The sequence below is a fragment of the Mastigoproctus giganteus genome, chromosome 3, assembly GCF_048544385.1.
Source record: "Mastigoproctus giganteus isolate SK-2022 chromosome 3, ASM4854438v1, whole genome shotgun sequence".
Classification (NCBI taxonomy): Eukaryota; Metazoa; Arthropoda; class Arachnida; order Uropygi; family Thelyphonidae; genus Mastigoproctus; species Mastigoproctus giganteus.
In genome coordinates, this window is record NC_143577.1 from 52,831,033 (window position 1) to 52,853,629 (window position 22,597).

Sequence of the window (22,597 nt, forward strand, 5' to 3'; positions counted from 1 at the left end):
CACAAGCAGTTGCTCTTGACATCTCAAAGGCTTTCGATCATGTTTGGCATAAAGGTCTTCTAAACAAGCTTCCATCTTATGGTTTGCCAACTGTTTTTTTTATTGGTTATCCAGTTTTCTCTCTGATCGCTCACTGAGGGTGATGGTAGATGGCTCTCTGTCTTCTAACTTCTCCACTAATGCTGGTGTCCCCCAAGGTTCAGTTCTTTTTCCCACTCTTTTCCTCTTGTATATTAATGACCTTCTTCCATTGACCGGAAATCCTATCCATAGTTTTGCTGATGATAGCACATTGCATTCCACTTTCCATTTTGAAAAACCTTGCCCTGCTCAGTCAGCCTCAACTTATCCGCCATCAGTTCCTTAAATGCTGATCTCCAGGTAATTCTCCAGTGGGGGCAAAGACAACTTAGTTGATTTCAATCCTTCTAGAACTCAGTCCTGTCTTATATCTCACAAAAAGGATTCTTCTGCTCCTATGCTTTCCTTTGGTGACACTCCGATTTCTAGGCAAAATGATATATCTCTTTTGGGGATTACCTTGACTTCTAATCTCTCTTGGCTCAAGCACATTACAAATATTAGGCACCTCCGTAGCCAGGTGGGAAGGAGCAGCAGTGCGTAGCACACGCTTCTTGATTAGACCGGGGTTCAAGCCCGTCACCACCAAATATGGAGGATGCAGAAAGGTCAGGGAATGACCACTGCATATCCCGGAGCAATATGGCCTTAGTTGCTAATGCTCCTAAAAACCAAATAACAACAACAACATTACAAATATTGCTTCCTCTGCATCTAAAAAACTTGGCTTTCTCTTTCGCTGTCGGCGTTACTTTTCTTCCAAACAGCTGTTTACTCTGTACAAATCGCAAATCTGTCCTATCATGGAATATTGTTCTCACATCTGGGGTGGTGCCCCCAAAACCGGTGCCTCTGTAGCCAGGTGGGCAGAAGCAGCAATGCGTAGCACACGCTTCTTGATTAGACCAAGGTTTGAGCCCGTGACCACTAAATACGGAGGATGCGGAAAAGTCAGGGAATGGCCACCGCATATCCCCCGAGCAATATGGCCTTAGTTGCTAATGCTCCTAAAAACCAAAAAATGACAACAACAGCCCCCAAAACTTCTCTCAGGCTTCTAGATTCCATTCAGAAGAGGACGGTAGGTTAATTAATGATTCTTCTCTAACAAGTCTCTCCACTCTCTGTCTCATAGACATACTGTTTCTGCTGCATGCCTTTTCTACAGATACTTCCATGGGCACTGTTCTTTTGAATTGGTTTCTATAATTCCCGCTCTCTCTCTTTCAAAACAGTCCGAACACATGCCGCCACCAGCCAACATCCATTTACTGTCCAACTTCAAACGCACAGAACCAACTTTTCATCTTCCTTGTTTATTCATTCAACTGCTATTTTCTGGAACAACCTTCCTTCATACCGTATTTCCTGAAAATTACAGTCTACAGAAATTCAAATCTAATGTCAATAAATATCTTCATTTGTCTTCTCAACCTCCAGCCCAAGCACTGTACTAAGTACTATAGGTTCTAATACCTCTCGTGTTTGGGGGTTTCATAAAAAAGAAGGGGAAAAAAATTCCTTCTTTACTTTTTACTTCAACGATTTCTCTTCCCCTTTATTCTCGGTTATTACAAAATCATTTTGTCCTCAGTGATAAATTGGTTCACTTTTGGTATTCCCATTGCAAAAGCTCCTTCATAGGTAAATATAAATTCAAAATATTTTTTAAGTTTGTCAGCAGCCTGAACTGGCCCATCACTAGTTATGACATTTATATCTAGTTGGCCAATATGGTTCTTCTCTTTATTTGTGGTGTTAATGTAAGCAGTTATTTGCTATTTTTCTTTGTATTCTTAGCCAAAGAAAAACATTCTGTGCACACATTTCTTCTCTGCCACTAATCTCATTAGTTGATTTGACATTGGTTTTGGTCTAAACCTTGAACAGTTGAGATGGTATAAGAGCTTAGTAGCTTCTATGATTACTTCTCTGAATACTGCCCATTTGTAATTTGCAGTTGTTAACATCAGCATTTGGTCCCACTGAAAAGAATTCAAAGACTAAGTTCATTGTTGCTACCTTTACAGAAGCAAAATCCCTTCCCTTCACCTTTGACAGTAGTTATATCTTTAAGTAAATCCCACATCAATATATTATGATCACTACTATCTAGTCATTCTTTTATCTGGAAATTCTTAATTGTGATGAGTTACTGCTGATAATGACATCAGTAATAATGTTTTCTCTTGTTGCCTCTCTGAAAGGCTACTGTAGAAAGAAGTCATCCAATAAATCCAGAAAATTTCTATTAATCTGTGAGTAACCAAATCACTAGTTTCAGTTAATATCTGGAAAGTTAAAATCCCCAATTAAGATATGCTAGCCTGCTCTTTGTCTGTATAGGTGTCTGTCATACTCATCACTGTCATTTGACCTATAGCAAACTCCTACCCTTAATTTAGTTTTCCAGTGTTTGTGCCACACGAAACTGACTCAACATTGCACTGGCCACTTGCATCATCTGGGTGTACTGCCTTAGATGCTATGTGCCTTTTAACCAAGTGCATCTCTCCTCTCCCCTTCCTGTACACATTTCACTGATCACATGTGGAGATGGGGGGAACCGAACCCCTGGTGCCGTCAGACAACTAACACACTGTACTGATTACATTCAAATCCCACGTCCCTTATGTCTGAGTGGAATTGTTTCTGATGTTCTTATAATGTCCGCATTTGATGATGTTATTTATTAGGGCTCTCTCTCTCTCTCTCTCTCTCTCTCTCTCTCTCTCTCTCTCTCTCTCTCTCTCTCTGCCTCCATAGCCATGTATGCAGGAGTAGCAGTGCTTAGCACACGCTTCTTGATTAGACCGGGGTTCGAGCCCATGACCACCAAATATGGAGGATGCGGAAAGGTCAGGAAATGACCACCGCATATCCCCGGAGCAATATGGCCTTAGTTGCTAATGCTCCTAAAAACCAAACAACAACAACATCTCTCTCTCTCTCTCTCTCTCGTTGAATTTTGTATAAATATTTGATTGCACAGTTATCTATGTGATAAGAGATTCGGCAATAAATACATCAGTTCACTTTTGTAAAAAAAAAATTCATGGCTTTAAGTTCTGTGTAACTCATGTTTTGTCATAAATTGTTTGAGATCCATTGTTATAATTGGTTCATGCAGATTTAAAACTGCTGTCATTTAACAAAGACCCTGTTAGTGTTCTCTAGAACAGTATAGTGCATTTGTCACTTGCCATTCACATGGGCTGTATTCTAACCCCATCTGAAACTAGAAAAATTCTTAAATACTCCCCCAGATATGCTGTAGTTAGCTACCTCAGGCTGGCTAAGTATCGTCCTCCACTGAGTTATTCCAGGATGTAAAATATCTATGAACAAAGGGGAAAAAAAAAAAACATATCTAGTTCCATATGATCTGGAATACCTTATACCAAAGTAGTCATTTAACCAAGGAACATAGCAGTAAAACAACCAACCTCTGCATACTCCAATCACTCTCACAATCTCCATTGTTCTTTTTTTATAATCTTCCGCAGCCACATCACACAATGAAAAAAAAAGCATCAAGTATATCCTATTTTGAACATACAATATTGACATTTATTGGTCTTTCCCATTTCTCTGAAGGTTGGTAACAGTCATTCGGGTTATGCACCATTTTCAGCCAAAGTATGAAAGTATTTTTATTTCATCTTAAAAAAAAAAATGAAATAAAAATATTAATAAATAAAAACCATAAAAATTGTAATGATTGGGACTTTATTCATCCTATAAAACTTAATTGGGAATAAATATCCTCATATTTCACATTAACCTGAACTGGAATACTGTTAAAAGTGATCAAAATAGTGCTGTAAATATATTTGTAAATATATACTGATGCTGGAAATTGACTTTCTCTTTGCTTGTTGGTATCCATACAGGTGTTACCTTAATGTTTAAAGTAAGTAAATAGTATATGCCTGTTAGCTCTATGCTGTCTCTTCCCGAGCTTAAAAGTTAGTGTAGTTTTCATTCACAGAAAGGAAGCTGGATATGTCTTTATTTTTTTTATAAAGTTTAATAGTAAAGAACATTATAACTCTTTATATGCTGCTTTTATTATGTGGACTTTCATTGAAACTGATTTTTATATTTTATTTTATAGGTGGAATCTGAAATTTAACATCCAGCACTCAAAATGATGGGTGATCATTCCTTGATAATTCCGGAGACCCATGTGGAGCATCCAAGCTACATTGCTATGAAACCTCAAGGGATGGAAGAAGTAATATTAGGGAATAACCATGTTGGCCAGTTTATTTTCCATGATAATATTGGAAATGAAATGATAGTTGAACAGAATATTGAAGTGGGCGGTGAAGATGATCCTCATGGAGAGATTATTTTAGTGCCGAATAGTATGATAAAACAAGAAGATATCATTGAAGGTGGTGAGGTAGTTGTTGGCTCGACTGTTGGAAATGAAGTTATAATTGGCGATCCAGTTGGAACACATGTTGATAGTGAAAGATTTGTAGTTGGGTCATCAATAGAAATGGGAGCAGATCAAATGGATGAACCTGGATTTGAATCAAAGTTGGTAATCGATACAGCACATCTTACTATTGAAGAGGCAGCAAGCATTGGTTATGACTGTGGTGAGTGTGGAGCTGTTATGAGAAGTCGAGCATCCTTAAAAAAACATATAAGATCACAGCATTCTCAGCATATTAAGCAGAAGTCAAAATCGAAAGAAAAGAAGTCAAAAAATAGGGACATTTCAGCAAATAGTAACAGGCTTTATTCCTGTCCTTCTTGTTCATATTCAACACAGCGAAGGGATAAGTTAGACAAACACATTCAAAAACATGTGCTTATTGATGGTTACCATCCATGTGGAAAGAAGCGGCATAAGCCAGAAGCACCCCCTCAGCGTCACCGTCATAATGCTGAGGAATATAAATGTCCACATTGTCCTTACACATGTACAGTGTATAAGGCATTTAAAAAACATCAGAAGTTGCATTCATCATCTAATAAGAACTTTACAATTAAAGTAAGTTGCAAAATCTGTGGTAAAGATCGTACAACAGAAGCTGATATGCAGAAGCATATGAACAAACATCGCAGTGATAACAATTTCTTATGCGACATTTGTGGATTTGCTAGTATTCAGCTTAAAAAAATAATCCAACACCGTCGGATGCATACAGGTGAAAAGCCACACTTATGTCCACATTGCATGTATAGATCTGCGCGTAGGGACAATTTGAGATCCCACGTGAGGCGAATGCATAAAAAGGATAATATGTATATCGATACTTTTAATCCTGATGAGGAAAATCCTGATTAATTATGCAAATACATTGTGTCAGTGTTAATTTTATTTCTAGCTATGTAGCTAGTGATGCTGTAACAGTGGACCACAGAAAATTACTACTTCTACCAAAGAATTGATATTCTAAGGTTGGTTGTATAAAGCTTTTAGAAACTGATGCACATGTGAAATGCTTAGCAGTGATGGAGAATTGTTGTATGTTAAATATTAAGGAACCTTAATAAGGTTTTTCGTTCTTGTCATCTGAGTAATATTACTTTAACAGCAATGTTTTAACCTCATTGTAAATATCTGGACATTAATCGAACATCGGGCACTTAACAGCTGTTAGTCATATAGGCTGAATAAAAATCTACAGATCTCTTTCTAGTGCTATATCTACACAGTTGTAGACTTGCACATGTGATAACTGTTTTGCTGACATGTCTGCATGAGGTCATAAACTGTCAGATGCATTAAGTAAGAGCAAATTCTATTCAAGATTTCTGTATGTTTTTTTTTTTTTTTTTTTATTTTCTTTTATTATTATTTTTTTATTATTATTTTTTTAAATTTTTTTGTTTTGAATAAAAGCTGCATTTGGCTGCCGATTTAAATACGTGGAATTTTAGTAACTGAGCTTAAGACATTTTCAGTGGTCCACTCATATTGGCATGTAAATTGACCTCTTGGGAGGGAAGATCGATAAATTGGACACCCCATAAAAATTACCCCATCCACCACTATCTAAATGCCTTTTGTGTACACAGGATTCTTAGATAATAAAGATTACTCCTTTGAGTGTGCTTATTAGGTCCATTCAACACATTGTTAGTTGAATGCTTGGATATATCCTTTTATAAAAATATTGAAAACCACAATATTACCAATATTGTGAAAGCTTTCAGATTCCATTTTACTAGTAAATGGAGAGTAGTTATTTAAATTCCCTATTGTAAATTGAAGATGCCACTTTAAAGGTTTAGTGTATCCCCTTTTCACACTGTTAACTCTCCTATTAAGTATCAGTCACACACGCATACAAAATGCTTAAAAAGTTCATTAGTTGATTGGTAGCTTTTTTTTTTTTCCTGTATTTTTTTACAAACATAATATTTATTTATTTTTTTTTATTTAGATCAAAAATTCTAAATTCTTTTGTGGTAGCTTTATTTTCTGTACAGATTTGGGCAGTAGTGATAATTTTTAGAAAGAATTGAACCAAAATAGCTTGTTTAGGATAACCAGAGTATAGGTGAAAAAGTCTTAATGGAGTGTATAATAGTTAGAACAATTAAAATTCTTAAAATTTAAGAATTAAAATACAGAGCTTTGACTATCAACACTCTAGTTATCTCTACTGTATGTTTTTATATAGTAGTGATAATAATTGTCTTAAGGTTTCAGAAATATACTAGATATTTTTTGTCACTTTTATTCCATGTTTTCATAAGATAGTTTATTAGTAAAAGGTCAAAAATTGATAATGCTCAATGGGAAAATATTATTCAGTATGCAGATTGTTCAAGGATATTGTTATCATACTAACTACTTTTTTTTTTCTTCTTTTTTTTTCCCCCCTAGTTCAAAAAAAAAATTAATTTCTTCAACATTTCAGCAGCAACGTCTTTCCTTCCTTCATCTGAAACTATTCTAGCAAAAAAAAAACAAAAAACTGTATTATCAGTATTACTGGCTTACAAAACACTTTTGAAGTTTTCTTTATATATAAATAAAGAAAACTTTATTTATTTGGTGGGTCTTAATTTTAGTTTTAGGAAGTCCCAATGTGAAAATTCACTAATACCAGTATTGTTTTTTACTTGATGTGAAAGTAGTATTAATAAACTGAAATTCTCAACTCCTCTTTGCAAGGTTGCATTCTATAACAATAGCTTGAAATGTCTGAAGTATGAATAAGTGAGGGGAATGCTTTCACTATCATTAAAATTTAGGGAAAAAAGGAAATAACCTGTATAACAATTTGGTGGTGAAATTTGGTATTCATGGAGGTACTGTAAAATTTGGTGCTTTGCAAAGTATTCAGGTATATATTTTTCTCATGCTATCATTAACTGTCTGGTGGGCACATTAGTATACAGGAGCAATGGGTGGTTGGAGGGGAGGACTTAAAATGTTAAAATTACATCTGCATGAATTTTAGCATTTCTCAGTTGTATTCACTTTCAGTCTGCATCACTATTTTTTTTTAACTGGAAAAGTGTATCCATAAAAAAATTTCTTTATGGCTCCTTTTTTTGTGCAGAAATATGCCCTGGACTTATTCGTATTAATTTTCCATGGAATTGTAGTTTCCCTTTGATTTTGGCTGGAAGGTAGTGCTACACTACTGGAGCTACTGCAAGATATTTGTTCTTATTCAATATATTGCCAGACTTATGAATAAATTTTTTAAGAGCCCTGTTTTTAACAGTTCCTTTCCTTTTATTTTTTCTCAAAAAATGATTTTGTTTCTTTTTTGATATGCCTGTTAGATGCTTAAATACAATACTTTAATTGATTATATAAATGGAAAAGAGCTGTCCTTGACAGAAACCTATTTAACAAGACTCATATGAGAGTCTTGTTAAATTCCTTTGCATGGGAAATTTTCAAGAGTTAGCTTTAAATGTGTTTCAAGTTCTTAAATAAAGGACCACTCGTCAAATTGTGCAGTTCAGAGTACTTTTGCAGACAAGCTGTGCATATTTTTAGAGGTGAGAAAGTCCTTCATTAATAGAATGTTTTTTATAATTCATATGTGTGAAATCTCATTCTTTTACAAATAGACTTTTCCACAATTTGTTTTATTATTTCATAACATTTCAAGTGTGGTTGCCAGTTCAGTTAGGTTGATGAATTAGAAAGAGCTATGAATATTAGCTAAAAAATATAGTATCTGAAATGATGCATTTGAAAACAATTGCATTAAATATCTCAAATTATTTGTATTGTTATTTTCATTTGCATTTTATTTTTTATATGAATGTTTTTATAATGTGCTTAATGGAAAGTGTCAGTATGTAATGATGGCAGTTATTCATCAGTGCTGATAACTGCCTTGGTTGGAACCTGTTAAAGGGAACTACTACATCTTGTGCTACACCTCGTGAGCACAAATTGTTGTTAGTAAAATTTCGGAAAATGGCTATTCCCATAACATATATGGTATGCACATGAAAGAGTTAAAATTAAGCCTTTTTAGTCCAGCATTAATTTCACCGTCTTCTCCATATGGTCTAATCCTGTGATTACAACTTCCTGGTAGCCAAAAGGCTAATTACAACAACACACCACACACTAACTATACATTATTCACACTAATACATTTGACTGGTTTTGCTAAGTTAAACATTGACACAAGAGGTATACTGTGGAGATGAGTAGAACCCCTTGGGCCACAAAGACAATGACACGATACACAGTGTGGTCTAATCTTGATGCTCACAAATTCATTTTTGAGTTTACACGAGGTATAATATATAAAACTTCAAAATCCAAAAACTTTTTAACTCTCTACACATTTTTAAATATTAATTACTTAGAGGAATTTAGTGTATGATATTTCTTAGCATTCACCAGGGCAATCTTGATTTTCTGAATGTATCTCACAATACTAAACTTTCTCTTCTCTCATCACTGCTCTGTTTTCTTATTCAATTTTTACCTTTCATCAGAAGTGTATGTTAACATTCACTTTTCTTCCTGGCCCCCTGAAAACTTGGTAGCCCTTTTTCTAAAAAAAAAATATTCTGGAAGAGATGACCTTTTTGACTCCATGGAATACTTTCCTGTGGAATTAGTGCGATTGGCCAGTTAACTGACATTCCAACTATAATGGCATTTTTCTGTTTTTAGTTCTAATTAGTTTCTAGCATTATTGATTGAAAGGTGACATGCCACATAATATTAGCATAATTTATATGTACAGATAGCCGTCCATCTTAACTCTTAGCAACTTCATGGGTTCTCCTTATGTGAAACTCTAAAATAATATTAGCCAGAGAAATCATTTAGAATATTGAACAAGGTTAAAAACAATTTTTGAGTAAGGCAATGCACTGCATTAAGAGTATGTTTCACAAAGATGGAGGCAAAATAAAATTTTACTTCTAAAGTAACACACTGCGAGCATAATGTTTGACATAATAGTTAACTTCAGTTGCACTGTGTTTTCATTAGTTCTGCATGAATTTCTGAATTGAGACTTTTTCTTTAGCAAATTTCAGAAATCGAACTTAACAAAATTACGAAATGAGGTTGAGGAATGAAGTTTAATTAGTAAACAACAGACTGCATTCTCCTGCAAATGTAATGTACCATACAATAATCAAGTGTCATTGTTCCGCACTCTGCTATAATTTCAGCATTCATTTCTTGACTGGCTTTCTACCTTTTCAAATTTAAGTAACCTACAGGTCCTGCACTACAGATCCCAGATGTCATGGGGCCCAGTCCTGTCATAGATTACCTCCTGGTAGATTTTAATATTCCAAGACTTCAGTATACTTTCAGGGTCAAGTGCAGTAATGGCATTAACTTTGCACCCATGTCTGTGGAATCCCCCCCCCACATACTTGGGTCAGATCCTACACTACAGTTTATCCCCACCCACACACACACATAAAAAAAGCCTGTTTTGTACATGCAGATATTGAATGCTAAAGATTACTGCTCTCTGGAGACAAACTTCAACCAGGAGCTCCAGTATTTATGCTTGTTCTTTTGCAACAGAGGCTACTCCCACAGCAATGAATAAGGTCATATTGTGTTTGTTATCATTCTCTCTGCTGTACCACACAAAATTAACTCATCTGGGAACTATAACACATTAGTGTTCTTACTCTTCCATAGTTCATTAGCCCACAGATTTATGAACATGTTTAGGCATACTGACTGTTTTTTTCTGGGTTCCACTGTTGGCTCCATGTTCAACAGCCCAGTAAAATTCACAGTAGTTAGTGACTTAAACAATGTAATTTATCTTGTTGATTACCAGCAGGATTGCCTGGCAAAATACGTTAGCTCAATCGTGGTCAGGTATTGCCACAGTGGCATTTCTAATACATGTGCATACTTCTGTGCTTATGCCATTTGTAGTGGAACAGCTCTCATAGAGATCTCAGTGCATACCCAGCATCATGCACACAAACCCCAATTGGATGATGCCAAATTTGTGATCAAACTAAATAATGACTATAAATTACAAAAAGCATTGACCATTGCCAAATATAAACCAGATTATCCACACACATTGAACATCAGATCCCACCAGCGAACCATCTGATGCTTATAAGACCTAGTCAAGTTCAGCAGTGACCAACCCATTACAGACTGTCTGCCCCCCCTACATAACAGCTCTAGGACTTAAAAAAAAAAGTCCCTGTTCTTCCCATGGGCATTCATATTTGATGATTGATAGTGACAACCTCGAAAAGGTCTGTTTTCTTTTCAGTGTGTTAAGTTTCCATCCACCCACCCCTTACCGTTTTTTTTTTTTTTTTTTTTTTTTAACAATTGATGTCAGGTACCTCTTTGGCATTTTATGGAGGTTCCTACCTTTAAGTAAGTTTTCTGTTCTTTTCCTAGTTTAAGCTTTCCACATGAAATTAACAGGTGAGTTATCTTTGTAAAGCAGTTTGTTTACCTTGCATGGTCTGCAGCTTTTTATATTATTTTGATGTTGATGTGTTGCCATCAGTATGTTCCTCATTGCCACGAGAGATATTTTTGATCTAAAATAAAATCATTGTCACTATCTGACAAAAGTAACTCAAATTCTGAATCAACGTTCTTAAAAGTATTGCATATTCCCATTCCCTTTTGATGAATTTTAAGTGCTAGAAGTATGATGCATGTTCATAATGTCAATAATATTAACATATTATTTAAAAATAATATGCTAATTCAATAGTTATTTAAAAAAAATTAACAGCACAAATGGTTGCATGGTATATTTTCCACCATAACTTTTAGAATATGCAGCTGAATATGAATATTTCTTGTCTTTTTTTTTTTTTTTTCCCTGAATAAAACTAAGTAGTGGGAAAATAATGTTTGATATTGATAATAATATAGAAAAAAGGCCTTGTTTTTTTTTTTTTTTTTTTGATTTGGTAGTTGTTGGCGCATCGGCTTCTGTGGCCATATTGCACCTCCCAAGGTTTTTGCAGTACTTTGATCCAAGCCCGAGGCGGGAATCGAACCCGCGACCTTTGGGTTGCCGGGCAGGTATTTTACCCACTCGGCTAGCCCGGTCGGCTAAAGGCCTTGTGCATCAAGAATAAGCATACTAAAATAAATCTTGCAACAGCCAATGGAATGTAAAAAAATAAATATTAAAATATACTGATAAAAAAAAATAGTATTACAGAAAGTTTTATAAGATTAAAGTTAAAATATATGAATAGAAATAAAAGCAATAAAAATAAAATATAACAAAACTATTATGAAAAAGAAACACTACCATGAAACAAGTAATTACAGTAGAGCGTCGATAATCCGAACTAATTGGGACTGGGGGTAGTTCGGACTTCCGATTTGTTCGGATTTTCGAACTCATCAAAAATACTGTTCTGGAGACTTAAAAAAAAAAAAAACTTGTAAGTTTAGAAATAAAAACACTACGTTGTACTTATGTATTTTATTCATAGGTAACAAAGCAAATGGAACTTTCAGCCACAATAACACGCGTATAGGCCTTTAACGAAAATACTTATTTTTTAATGCACTATTTTCGAACTTAGTTTCTTTGTTTTCTCATTCCGTTCAGCAAGGGACAGCATTTAGTTTGTTGCGTACTATCACAGTCTAGCATGGCGAACGCCTCAGCATGTGTAGGGCCAGTGTTGATGTCATTTTCTCTGTCATCGCCTTTGTCCATATTTTCAGGAGCTCCAGTTTCTTTTACATTCATAATTTCGTTTTCATTTAAAACAGGAAACCCTGTAGCATCAATATTTTCCAGCCATGCACTTGCGTCATCTTCATCGCAGTCTTCAACCCCAGGGATTGACTGAAACAAGTGTTGATTGTGACGTATTTGCCCCTCATCTGGTTCAATTCAATTCTTCTAATCTACGGCTTCTTCTGCAATGGACCGCAGTTTTTTTTCAAGCAATTTTTTAAATTCTGCGCAGTGAGTGATTCCCACACATAACATGTAGCACTTGTTCTTGAGACTGAGCTTTTTCGAAAGCTACAGTGCTTTCTTTGTTGTTTTCCACCAAAAGCAAACAACGCAAGACTTGTTTTTTTGTAGATTCTCTTCAACTTTTCGATGACTCCCTGGTCCATCGGTTAGAGGAGTGAGGTAACGTTTGGTGGAAGAAACATGACCTCGAATCAATCATCTATTTTGTTTAATGTTTCCACTGAGGGATGCGATGGCGTGTTGTCTAGGATAAGCAAGACCTCTCCCTTTTTCTTGTTTACTTTTTTGTTTACAAGGTGTTCTCATTTACTTTTTGACATTTGGAATAAAATTGTTGGTAAATACTTCTGAGTTCATGCATTTGTATGCGCTTTATGATCCACAGGGAGGCAGGAAACGTTTTTAAAACAATGGGGTTCTTTGATTTTCCTATCAACGTCAATGGCAAAGCATGAGTCCCATTGGTATTAGCAAAAACCACAGCTGTAACCCGCTCTTTACTCACTTTAAACCCGAGAGCAGTTGTTTCATGGCGAGATGCAAGAGATTTTTGAGGCAGCGACTTCCAGTTTACTCCAGCCTTGTCAGTGTTGTATATGTTATCTTTGGAATATCCTTCACTTTCCATAAGATTGATAATATTGTTTTAAATGATTCTGTTTCAGCAAAATCATAAGATAAAATTTACCCTTCAGCATGGAGTTCTCTTATGCCTTGCCTTAAAGTTTTTTTAGCCAGCCTATGCTGGCTTTGAAGTCTCTGCTAATTTTTTGTTAAAATTGTTGTGAAATTGTTGTTTTGTTAAAATTTGTGTGAACCACAAATGGCATCTTTGAGGGATGGGTCATTAGCTGTTCATTTTTTTGCACCATCATCTGAATCAAGTTTCAATACAAACTTAAATTTTTTTCCTTGTTTTTTAATGTCTGTTATGGTTGACTTACCGACCTTGTAAATTTTGCTAATGAAACTCCGCTTTCTCCCTTAGAAAGTCTATTTAAAATCTCAATCTTCAATTCAGTTGTTAAAAATTTTAAAAACTTCCTTTTAAAAGATGAAGAAGATGCCATAACTATAGTACGGTAAAATAAAACTCTGTAAATAAGCATTCAGAATCTTCTCTTCATTCCTATATTTAAAATACTTTTTGCTCCATATCTTACTTGCACATATCGTGTTAGTTGCAATTTCTGTGTGCCATGTTCTTTGTGATTGATGCTTTTTTTTTTTTTTTACTGTTTTAGATTTTACAACCTAAAAGAAAGTCAGTGAACAGAAATATCAATTACAGTGTGTTGAATAACAGATTACAAGTTATTATGTTTAGTTAGTACTGTATGTATATTAATTAAGCTATGTATGTAAGCATAAATTTATTTTTATTTTGCTAACTTGTGGATAATATTCTTCCGATTTCCACATATCATTTAATTTTGTTAATTGCTAAGGTAATAAAAGTGTAAATTTGTGCTTTATAATTTCATTTTTATAGCCTGCGGATAATATCCCTTCATATTTTGCTTCTTAGAATTGCCGATTATATAGAAACAAAATTCAATTTGCAAACGTGATCACAATAGCTGACATGGTAATTATGTTATGGCACCAGCACAAAAAATAAATAAATGCTGGCTCGTTCGGATTTTTGATGCTCTACTGCAGTGTTTCTCAACCTTTTTGTTGTTGCGACTCACTTTTAAAGACGCTAAAATTTTGCGGCACACTTTGAAAGATGTTAAAATCTTGCAGCACACTACAATCACCACTATACTCGTATACATATAAATGATATATATTTGTAATATACATATTATAAATAAAATTTATAAAAAAAATCAAATTATAATATATATATTCACAAACTGGAAGTTATTTCTGTTGGTTTAATAATACATTTATTATTTGTTTTAAATACCTTTAATGTTCTTTTTTGAACGTGCATGAAATTTAAAAGAAAATATGTAAAAAATTAACATAATTATATAAAAGCAAACAAATATACAATAACACTTTACTCAGTGAGACGGTTGGGTTTGATGGGAAGCACAGGTTTTTTAATACAAGGATTTATTGTGAGTAGGCTTATTCTCAGCTAATCTTCTACCGACTTTAGTCTTGTGTTTTTTTTGTTTAATATCGTTTAAAGCAGAAAACCCTGTTTTGCACAAGTAGGAAGTGGAAAATAGCAATAAAATTCTAATTGCCTTTTTGGAAATTCATGGATAATTCCGAAGTTCTAACATCGGTAGGTTTCTTGTTGCAAATGGGTCTCTTGCCCACAAATTTTTGGCGGGGCTTTTTTTGTGACGGTATGGCATACCGGCACCTTTTTTTACAGCGTGCCAGCACGGGTGACACGCCTGGCACGCAGTTGGTGTCAGCCATGCCAGCTGCTTCCATCTATTAAGGAGATCACGTGACAACGGGTGGAGTCAGCACCCGTCAATCACGGCCGTATCGCTAGCAGTCTGGAAGGGGTACCCATTTCTGAATCTCGACCAAAACTTCATTATGAAATTATTTTTACTTATTTTTTTTTACTTGGTACTTACCGTATTTTTACATTTTACTTATTATTTTTTTATTTATTAAATAAGACTCACCTTTGACTTATTTTTAATATACTTGTATAATAAATTTATGCTTAATAAAATGTGTGTTAATAAAATTAATGGTCGAGATTCATTATTTTTTATTTATTAAATGACTCACCTTTGACTTATTTTTAATATACTTGTATAATAAATTTATGCGTAATAAAATGTGTGTTAATAAAATTAATGGTCGAGGTTCAGTATCCGATATAGCGTACCAACTGCTAGCGATACGGCCGTGATTGACGGGTGCTGACTCCGCCCAGTGTCACCGTGATCCTTAACAGACGGAAGTAGCTGGCATGGCTGATACCCACTGCGTGCCAGCACGGAATTTTTCTTGATAGCAAAGAATGAGTACCGGCACCTATTTTTTTTTTTACAAAAAAAAAAAAAGCACTGATTTTTGGTATCAAGGGATGGGAAGTAATGCTCAATTTTTGTCTTTAAAAGCTATAATGTTTTGCTTATTACATTAATTATTGTGGTATAATTCGTTTTGGCACTCAAAGGAAACATTTCTAAATTTTTTCCATATACTCAACTTTTCCTTAAAGGTGAGAAACCTGTCAGGAGTGAGTAAATTTTCCTATGGGCCTTGCATACTGATATTTAATTTATTAAGCTGCATGAATAAATCTGCTAGAAAAGCTAATTTACAATGCAAAATTCTGATTGCTCCAGTGAAAAAATGAGCATTTCCTCACGCAACTTGTCCATAGGCATAAGTACATTTCATTTTGATAGCCACCGAACATCAGTATGCATCATTAAAGAGAAATGATCAGACTCCAGTTCCTTGCATAATTTTCTAAGAAATGTCAAAACTTGTTTTGTATACAAAACAATATTTGTATATTGACCGTTTTAACCGCTTGATCAAGTATAAGTTTTAAATCGGGCATGACTGTCTTTGCTACTAGAACTTATCTGTGTTTAAAACAGTGTGCTGTAATAATATTTGAATTGTGTCGTTTTACTAAGTGTACAAATCCTTTTAGTGCTCTGTCATTGCGAGAGCACTGTCGGTACAAATGCCAACACACGACTTCCACAAAATATACCACACTTTTGTAAATAATTATTCATTACTTCAAAAATATCTTGGCCGGTTGTCCTTTCTGTGAGTTCTTTACAACAAAAAAAAAAACGGAGATGAATAATTGTGTCGTTTTCAATAAACCTGACATAATGCTATTAATTGAGCTTTCCTGCTAATATCTGTAGAATTATCTACTTGAATGCAAACAGTCCCCAAATTATTAATATGTTGAACAACTTGTTCTTCAATATCATCGGACGTTTCTTTTATACGCTTGCTAATTGTGCCATTTGAAAGTAGTAGTAATTATTTTATTATTTTTTTTTTTTTTTTCATCTTCTCCCAAAATGCTTTTCACGATTGCTTATGCTGGTAAAATCAGACTTTCTGCAATCAGGTGAGATTTCTTTTCTTTTTTTTGCCACCAGTTCAGCTACTAAAAAGCTTCTTGAGCTATATCAGATATTTTATACATGCTATAAAATTCTGTACCTTGTTTTCTAGTAGAGGCCTGCAGTCTTTTAAAATATTCCATAGTTTTGGACGATAAATTCTAGTGTTTCATAGAAAAATGATGCTGCTATTTACTCGGCACCACTGATTCATTCGACAATTTTAAACCACATACAAAGGTAGAGGACAATCTTGAGTACCAGTATACGAAAATCTTATCGCCAAATAATCATTACTTATTTACGACAACACATTTTCTTCTTTTTTGATGTTGATGGTTTGTTTTTGTCATTTTCTCCAAGCTCGTTATCAGTTTGCTTCTGATTTCTTTTCACTAAAAATTTATCCATCGCTAATAATTTCTAAAAAAATTAAAAGGTCTAGAATATACTAATACAGTTAATTGAAAATACCTGTTCTATATGAATTAACTGAATAAGACATTTTAGAGATAAAAACACAAAAAATACTTTTAAAATACAAAGGAAATTTCTTACTATGCTGCTTGCAAGTTGCACTCATACAACTACAGGGTGCCTGGGAGAGTTTCTCAAATTATAAGAATGGTTGAATAAAAGTGAACAGATTTGCTACTAGGAATCAAAAGGAGAATAAAGGATTAAAGGTGAACAGATCTAGTATTAGGAATCAAAACGTGATGTCATATTGACCTCTGGAAGGTCTCAGTGCAGCGTAAATAAATGATTTTTTTTATTAATTAATTTTGATTATAAAGCTTGGATTTATTAATTTTTTTTTATTTGTATCTTCTGAAGCATACTTGCAGCACACTAATGTGCTGTGGCACACAAGTTGAGAAACACTGGTCTACTGTATTACAATAAGAATACCTTCTTAAGAAGGTGCAACATCACTGCCTGTTTACTCTAAGACACCCCAATATTCAAATAAAATAAAACCATAAGATAAGAGAACAAAGCAAAAGTGATGCATGCTCCCAGTAGTGTAAAGTGCACAATTCCCCATCCAAGGATACAACAACCACTGAAACACGACTCCCATTTATTTAAATAATAAAAAAAAAAAACATTGTAACATTTACTTATTTTGTGGTCAAAATGGTTTCTTTATAATAGTTCTGTTCATATAACCACATTTGTCTAACTAATAAAATTTATAAAAGAAGCTTTCAGAGTGATTTGCTCTTTTATGAACTTTAAAGAAAGGTGGTATGGCTTACTGCCATCATATTACAAAAAGATCATATGACCTAGATTGTGAATGGTAATCACCAGACCTTCTCCCCCCCCCCCCAGTGCTTATCTTTCTGTTGGTCACTGGCCATGATCTGCATCAGTTTTTTGCTGTTGCATGCTTTCCTGATCATATGATCCTTCTGTAATATGATAATGGTATTCCATAACTTCTTTTTCTTAAAGTTTGTGTACATTTACAATAAAGCGATTTATTTTACCAATATATTTTAAAGTTTTATTTATTGTTTTGATTATCATTGCAAGATTCGTTTTAGAATGGCAATAATTTAATATAGCAAGTTAAAAATGTAATGTGGGAATTATTTTTAGTATATAAAATATTAATAAAGACTATTAAACACCATACGAAGTTATGCAAAAAAAATTTTAGCTATTGAGAACTTTGGGTAATGATCTCTATACCCATCACTTTCAACTCTAAAATATTTATTTCATATCATCTTCAGACTTATGAACAAAAACCCAAAATAGGTTTAGAAACTTTCCCATGTTAATTTACAATGTTGAATTTTGTTATTTGGTTTTTTTAGGAGCATTAGCAACTAAGGCCATATTGCTCCGGGATATGCGGTGGTCATTCCCTGACCTTTCCGCATCCTCCGTATTTGGTGGTGACGGGCTCGAACCCCGGTCTAATCAAGAAGCGTGTGCTATGCACTGCTGCTCCTTCCCACCTGGCTACAGAGGCACCTTACAATGTTGAGCATACTCTCTTTTTATACATATATGTGAACAAACCGGGTTTGCCTATCTAGTGCATCAATCTCATATTGTGGAGGCATTTTGCCACAACTTCCCTTGGTATTGCACTGCTCTAAAATAAAAAGCACTGCTGTAATGGAGAATTACATTGCTTTTTATTTAAATCGTATGCTACTGCTCAAACTCAGGTTTTGATTGATTGGAATCTCATCGGTAGGCCCAGTGACAAGATATATCAGGGATGTCCCGTGGGTTGCATGCAACCCATGGCCATTGTAATAGAGGTCTGCACAGGCCTACATTTTTTATTTTTTCCTGGCCCGAGCCCGAATTTGTTTTTCAAATTCATTTCCCCCCAGAACCGATTTTTATCCTATCCCATTTGAAACTTTTTATATAAATAAAATCACTAGCATTACTTTGAAGTTAGTATCAGCCAAAACAAAAAAAACACGCTCCCATTTCACCCCTCCGTTCGTTCAAGTACCTCTCCAGCTCAGCCTTAAATTTATTTAGGCTATCAACTTCCACAACAAAGGATGGAAGTCTGTTCCACTAACCAACCGCCCGCTGGCTAAAGGCAGACTTCCGCACATCTATCCTACATCTGTCTTCTCAATTTGAATTTATGCCCTCTCAAATGATTATTCTGAGCAAGAGGAAAAATTCCATCAGCATTGAGCATGCTCAAACCATTCAAGGCTTTATACACCTCAGTCAGATCACCTCGCAGGTGCCTAGTCTCCAGACACTGTAATTTGCAAAATTTAAGCCTTTCTTCATAAGAGCAACCCTTTGTTCCATTCACTAATCTTGTGCCCTTCTCTGTACTCGTTCCAACAGCTCTACATCCTTCTTAAAATGAGGCCTCCAGACCTGTGGGTGCCTCCATAGCCAGGTGGGAAGGAGCAGCAGTGCGTAGCACACGCTTCTTGATTAGACCGGGGTTCGAGCCCGTCACCACCAAATACGGAGGATGCGAAAAGGTCGGGGAATGACCACCGCATATTCCCGGAGCAATATGGCCTTAGTTGCTAATGCTCTTAAAAACCAAATAAACAAACAAACAAACATCCAGACCTGTACACAGTACTCAAGGTGTGGCCTGACCATTGCCTTATATAAGGGGATAATCACCTCCTTATCCCTGCTAGAAAAATTCCTGTGTATCATTGACAAGACACTGAGCTACTCTTGCAGACAGTCTGTACTGCTCAGAAAACTTCATATGTTATCAAGTTTCATATTAATAAAAAAAATAATTATTAATATTAATTATATAAAAAAGAAAATGTAATAAATTTTCAATTAACCATATTTAATATAATTCCTTCAGGAATTATATTAATCCATATACTTAAATTAAAAAATTTAAGTAGAGATGAATTATTAATTTAAGTAGAGATATACAGCTATACTTAAATTAGAGCTGGCTATCACTGGCAATTCTCACTGTATGAATGATATGTAAGCATTTCCCCTTACATGTATTTCTAAATTATTGGTCAGTATTGGATATAGCAAAGAAGCAGTTAGAAAATGTAAGAAGTTAGTGTTCTTAGAATTGAAAGTAGGTCAACCCAAAATCTTGGATGTAGTAGAACTAGGGATTAACGGTATCACACTTTTAATAAGTACTATATACTGTACACATACAACTAAAAAGGAAACCATTGCTGGGGAACACAATGACTCATCATTGTGTTCCCCAGCAATGTAACATAAATTGCAACTTAATGCCTGCTTAAGGGTAAAGGCTCCTTTACTGAGCAAAAATACAGACTGGTCATTTCCAAGAAAGAGTACAAATTTTGGAGACATTGGCAAAGTGGTCAATTAAGTGTTAACAGACAACTAATACACATTTTTTAAAAAAAACTTTTAAGAATTTAACTTGATAAAAAAAAATTTTTTTTAAAAATACGTAGGAAATGGTCCAAAATGTTTTGGAAATAACAATTCATTATGATTATTTGTACTCAAACGTTCATGTTACTTGACTCGGGCCGAAGCCTGAGGCCATGCAGACCCCTACCATGTTGGCAGCCTTTGAGTGTTATGAGTTTAATTTAAAATTAATGTGTCAGAAAATGTACTTTCACACTGAGTTGAAAATATTTTTTTTATATTGCTTTCTCATGTTTTGTGTATCTTTTCAGAATTAAGCAATATTATGACCATGTAATAGGAACGTTATTAGTATTATGTAATAATTAGTGGAATTTTGTATTTATTAAGTTAACAAAAAAATTTAAATGCTAATGTAGATAAAAATTAAATTCTATTTCAAAAAATGCAAAATTAGTGATGAGGAACTGGTCTTGTGGCCTACAACCTTTGGCAGTTTATTTGTTTTGGTCCCTAGACTAAAAAAGGGTTGGATGCTCCTGAGTATGGCCACACCGTGTGAGATGGTGCAGTAAGTAAAGGCTATACACTGCCGTGAGCAACTTGGGTTTGCTAAGTGCATTGATCATTTGCCATGAACTTGTCTACTTTACTTACTGCACCATCTTGCACGTCATATTCTGGATATATCTCATCACTGAGTAGTTCAGATCTTTGCAATGCCCACCCACAAATATTCCCATCAGAGTCACAGCTTGGGTATGGGCAGTGGCGTACACTTTAAATAATATCTCCATTTGAGCATTGCTTTTTATTTAGATTAGTGCAATACCAAGACAATTCATGGCAAGGTACTTCCACAGTATGAGATTAATGCACTAAGCAGCAAACCTAGTTTGCTCACAGCTACATAAAGAAGCTATGCCTTATACAATGACTATTTGTAGCTTGAGACTTTTGCCCTGAACTTGATTGTCAAATAATTTAGTAAATTGAAAGTGTACCAGATTTAATACTGAATAAACTAAAAAAATTTGCATAATTTCACTTAGCCTTTATTATTATTTTTTAATATTTTATATATATTGGTTATAATTTAATTAAGAAATTAAAAAGAAGGGGAAAAATTCAAAAATTGTTATTGACTTCTAATATTCTCAAATCGACATAATTGGAAAAGATATACTTTCTAAACCAGCTTGAACCTGAAAGGAAATGGGAGGTCTAAAAGAGTGAGGTAAGGTAGGGGATCAAGTGACATCAGACATATCTGCTACTCTTTTTCAATAATCTTTCCTAAAGTAAAACTTTAGAAAAAGAAAATTAGGTAAATTATTTTTCTATTTGAGTTTATTACATAGTTGACTCAAGTGAATTTGTACCTTGACTCTGGTTGTGTGCAGCCTTGCTTGTAAATTTCTGGTTTATATAATCTACCGAACTTTAAGATTATTCTTGTGATCTTTAGGTTAGCACACTAATTCATTTTCATAAATTCCTTAGTAGGTGAGGAAAGGTCCATAACAGATCTGTGTATCTACTTCCATAGATATCACCTGGACTCAGCACTGACATAATAGTGGTAATCCAGAAGGAATAATTGTGGTGGATAACCATTGCTGGGAGGAAAGCACAGGATTGTTATATATATTGGTAATAATTTAATTAAGAAATTAAAACCAGAAAAAAAAGTTCAGAAATTGTTAAATGGATACATATTATCTCATAACTACTCCAATCCAGAGCCGTACAATGCAAAGCAACATAGAGGGATACCCCTAAATATTTGTTGAACTGGTGTAACATAGTTACAACAAAAGGTATATTCCCAAAAGCCAACCTAGTGCTTCTAGATACTGTTGCATGGTATCTTGAAAGTTTAATATTGTTAATACTATCCACAAGCCAACTTGTTTCTGTTACAAATTGAAAACCATGCACCAGTCCTGTAATGTTGGTAGATCCTATGTAAAATAAACTCCAGTTATAACACTCCTGCTTACAGCACTGTCTTGCTTTTAGTGCCTTTTTCTTCTGGTTTCATGATCATTCCTGTGGGGGGTGGACTTATAGAGCTCTTTGAGGCCAGTCCTTCAAAAGTGCTATAATGGGACTTTATATGCCTGCTGCTGGGAGATGGCATTATTCCATATCATATTTATATGGCATGTAATTTTTCCTGTGAGATGTCTAAAGGGATTACAAATTATATTAAAA

General features: G+C 34.6%; 1 protein-coding gene across 1 annotated transcript in view; it reads left to right on the forward strand.

The window, feature by feature from the left end:
• Positions 1-21,991, forward strand: part of LOC150087965 (uncharacterized) — a 58,892-nt gene extending 36,901 nt beyond the window's left edge. Inside the window, exons 2-3 of the mRNA XM_090370527.1 lie at positions 4,199-5,830; positions 21,884-21,991. Of these exons, the coding sequence (XP_090226653.1) occupies positions 4,232-5,386 (1,155 nt within the window). The 5' untranslated portion in view covers positions 4,199-4,231 and the 3' untranslated portion in view covers positions 5,387-5,830; positions 21,884-21,991. The remainder of the gene's footprint in view (positions 1-4,198; positions 5,831-21,883) is intronic.
• The last annotated feature ends 606 nt before the right edge of the window (positions 21,992-22,597 follow it).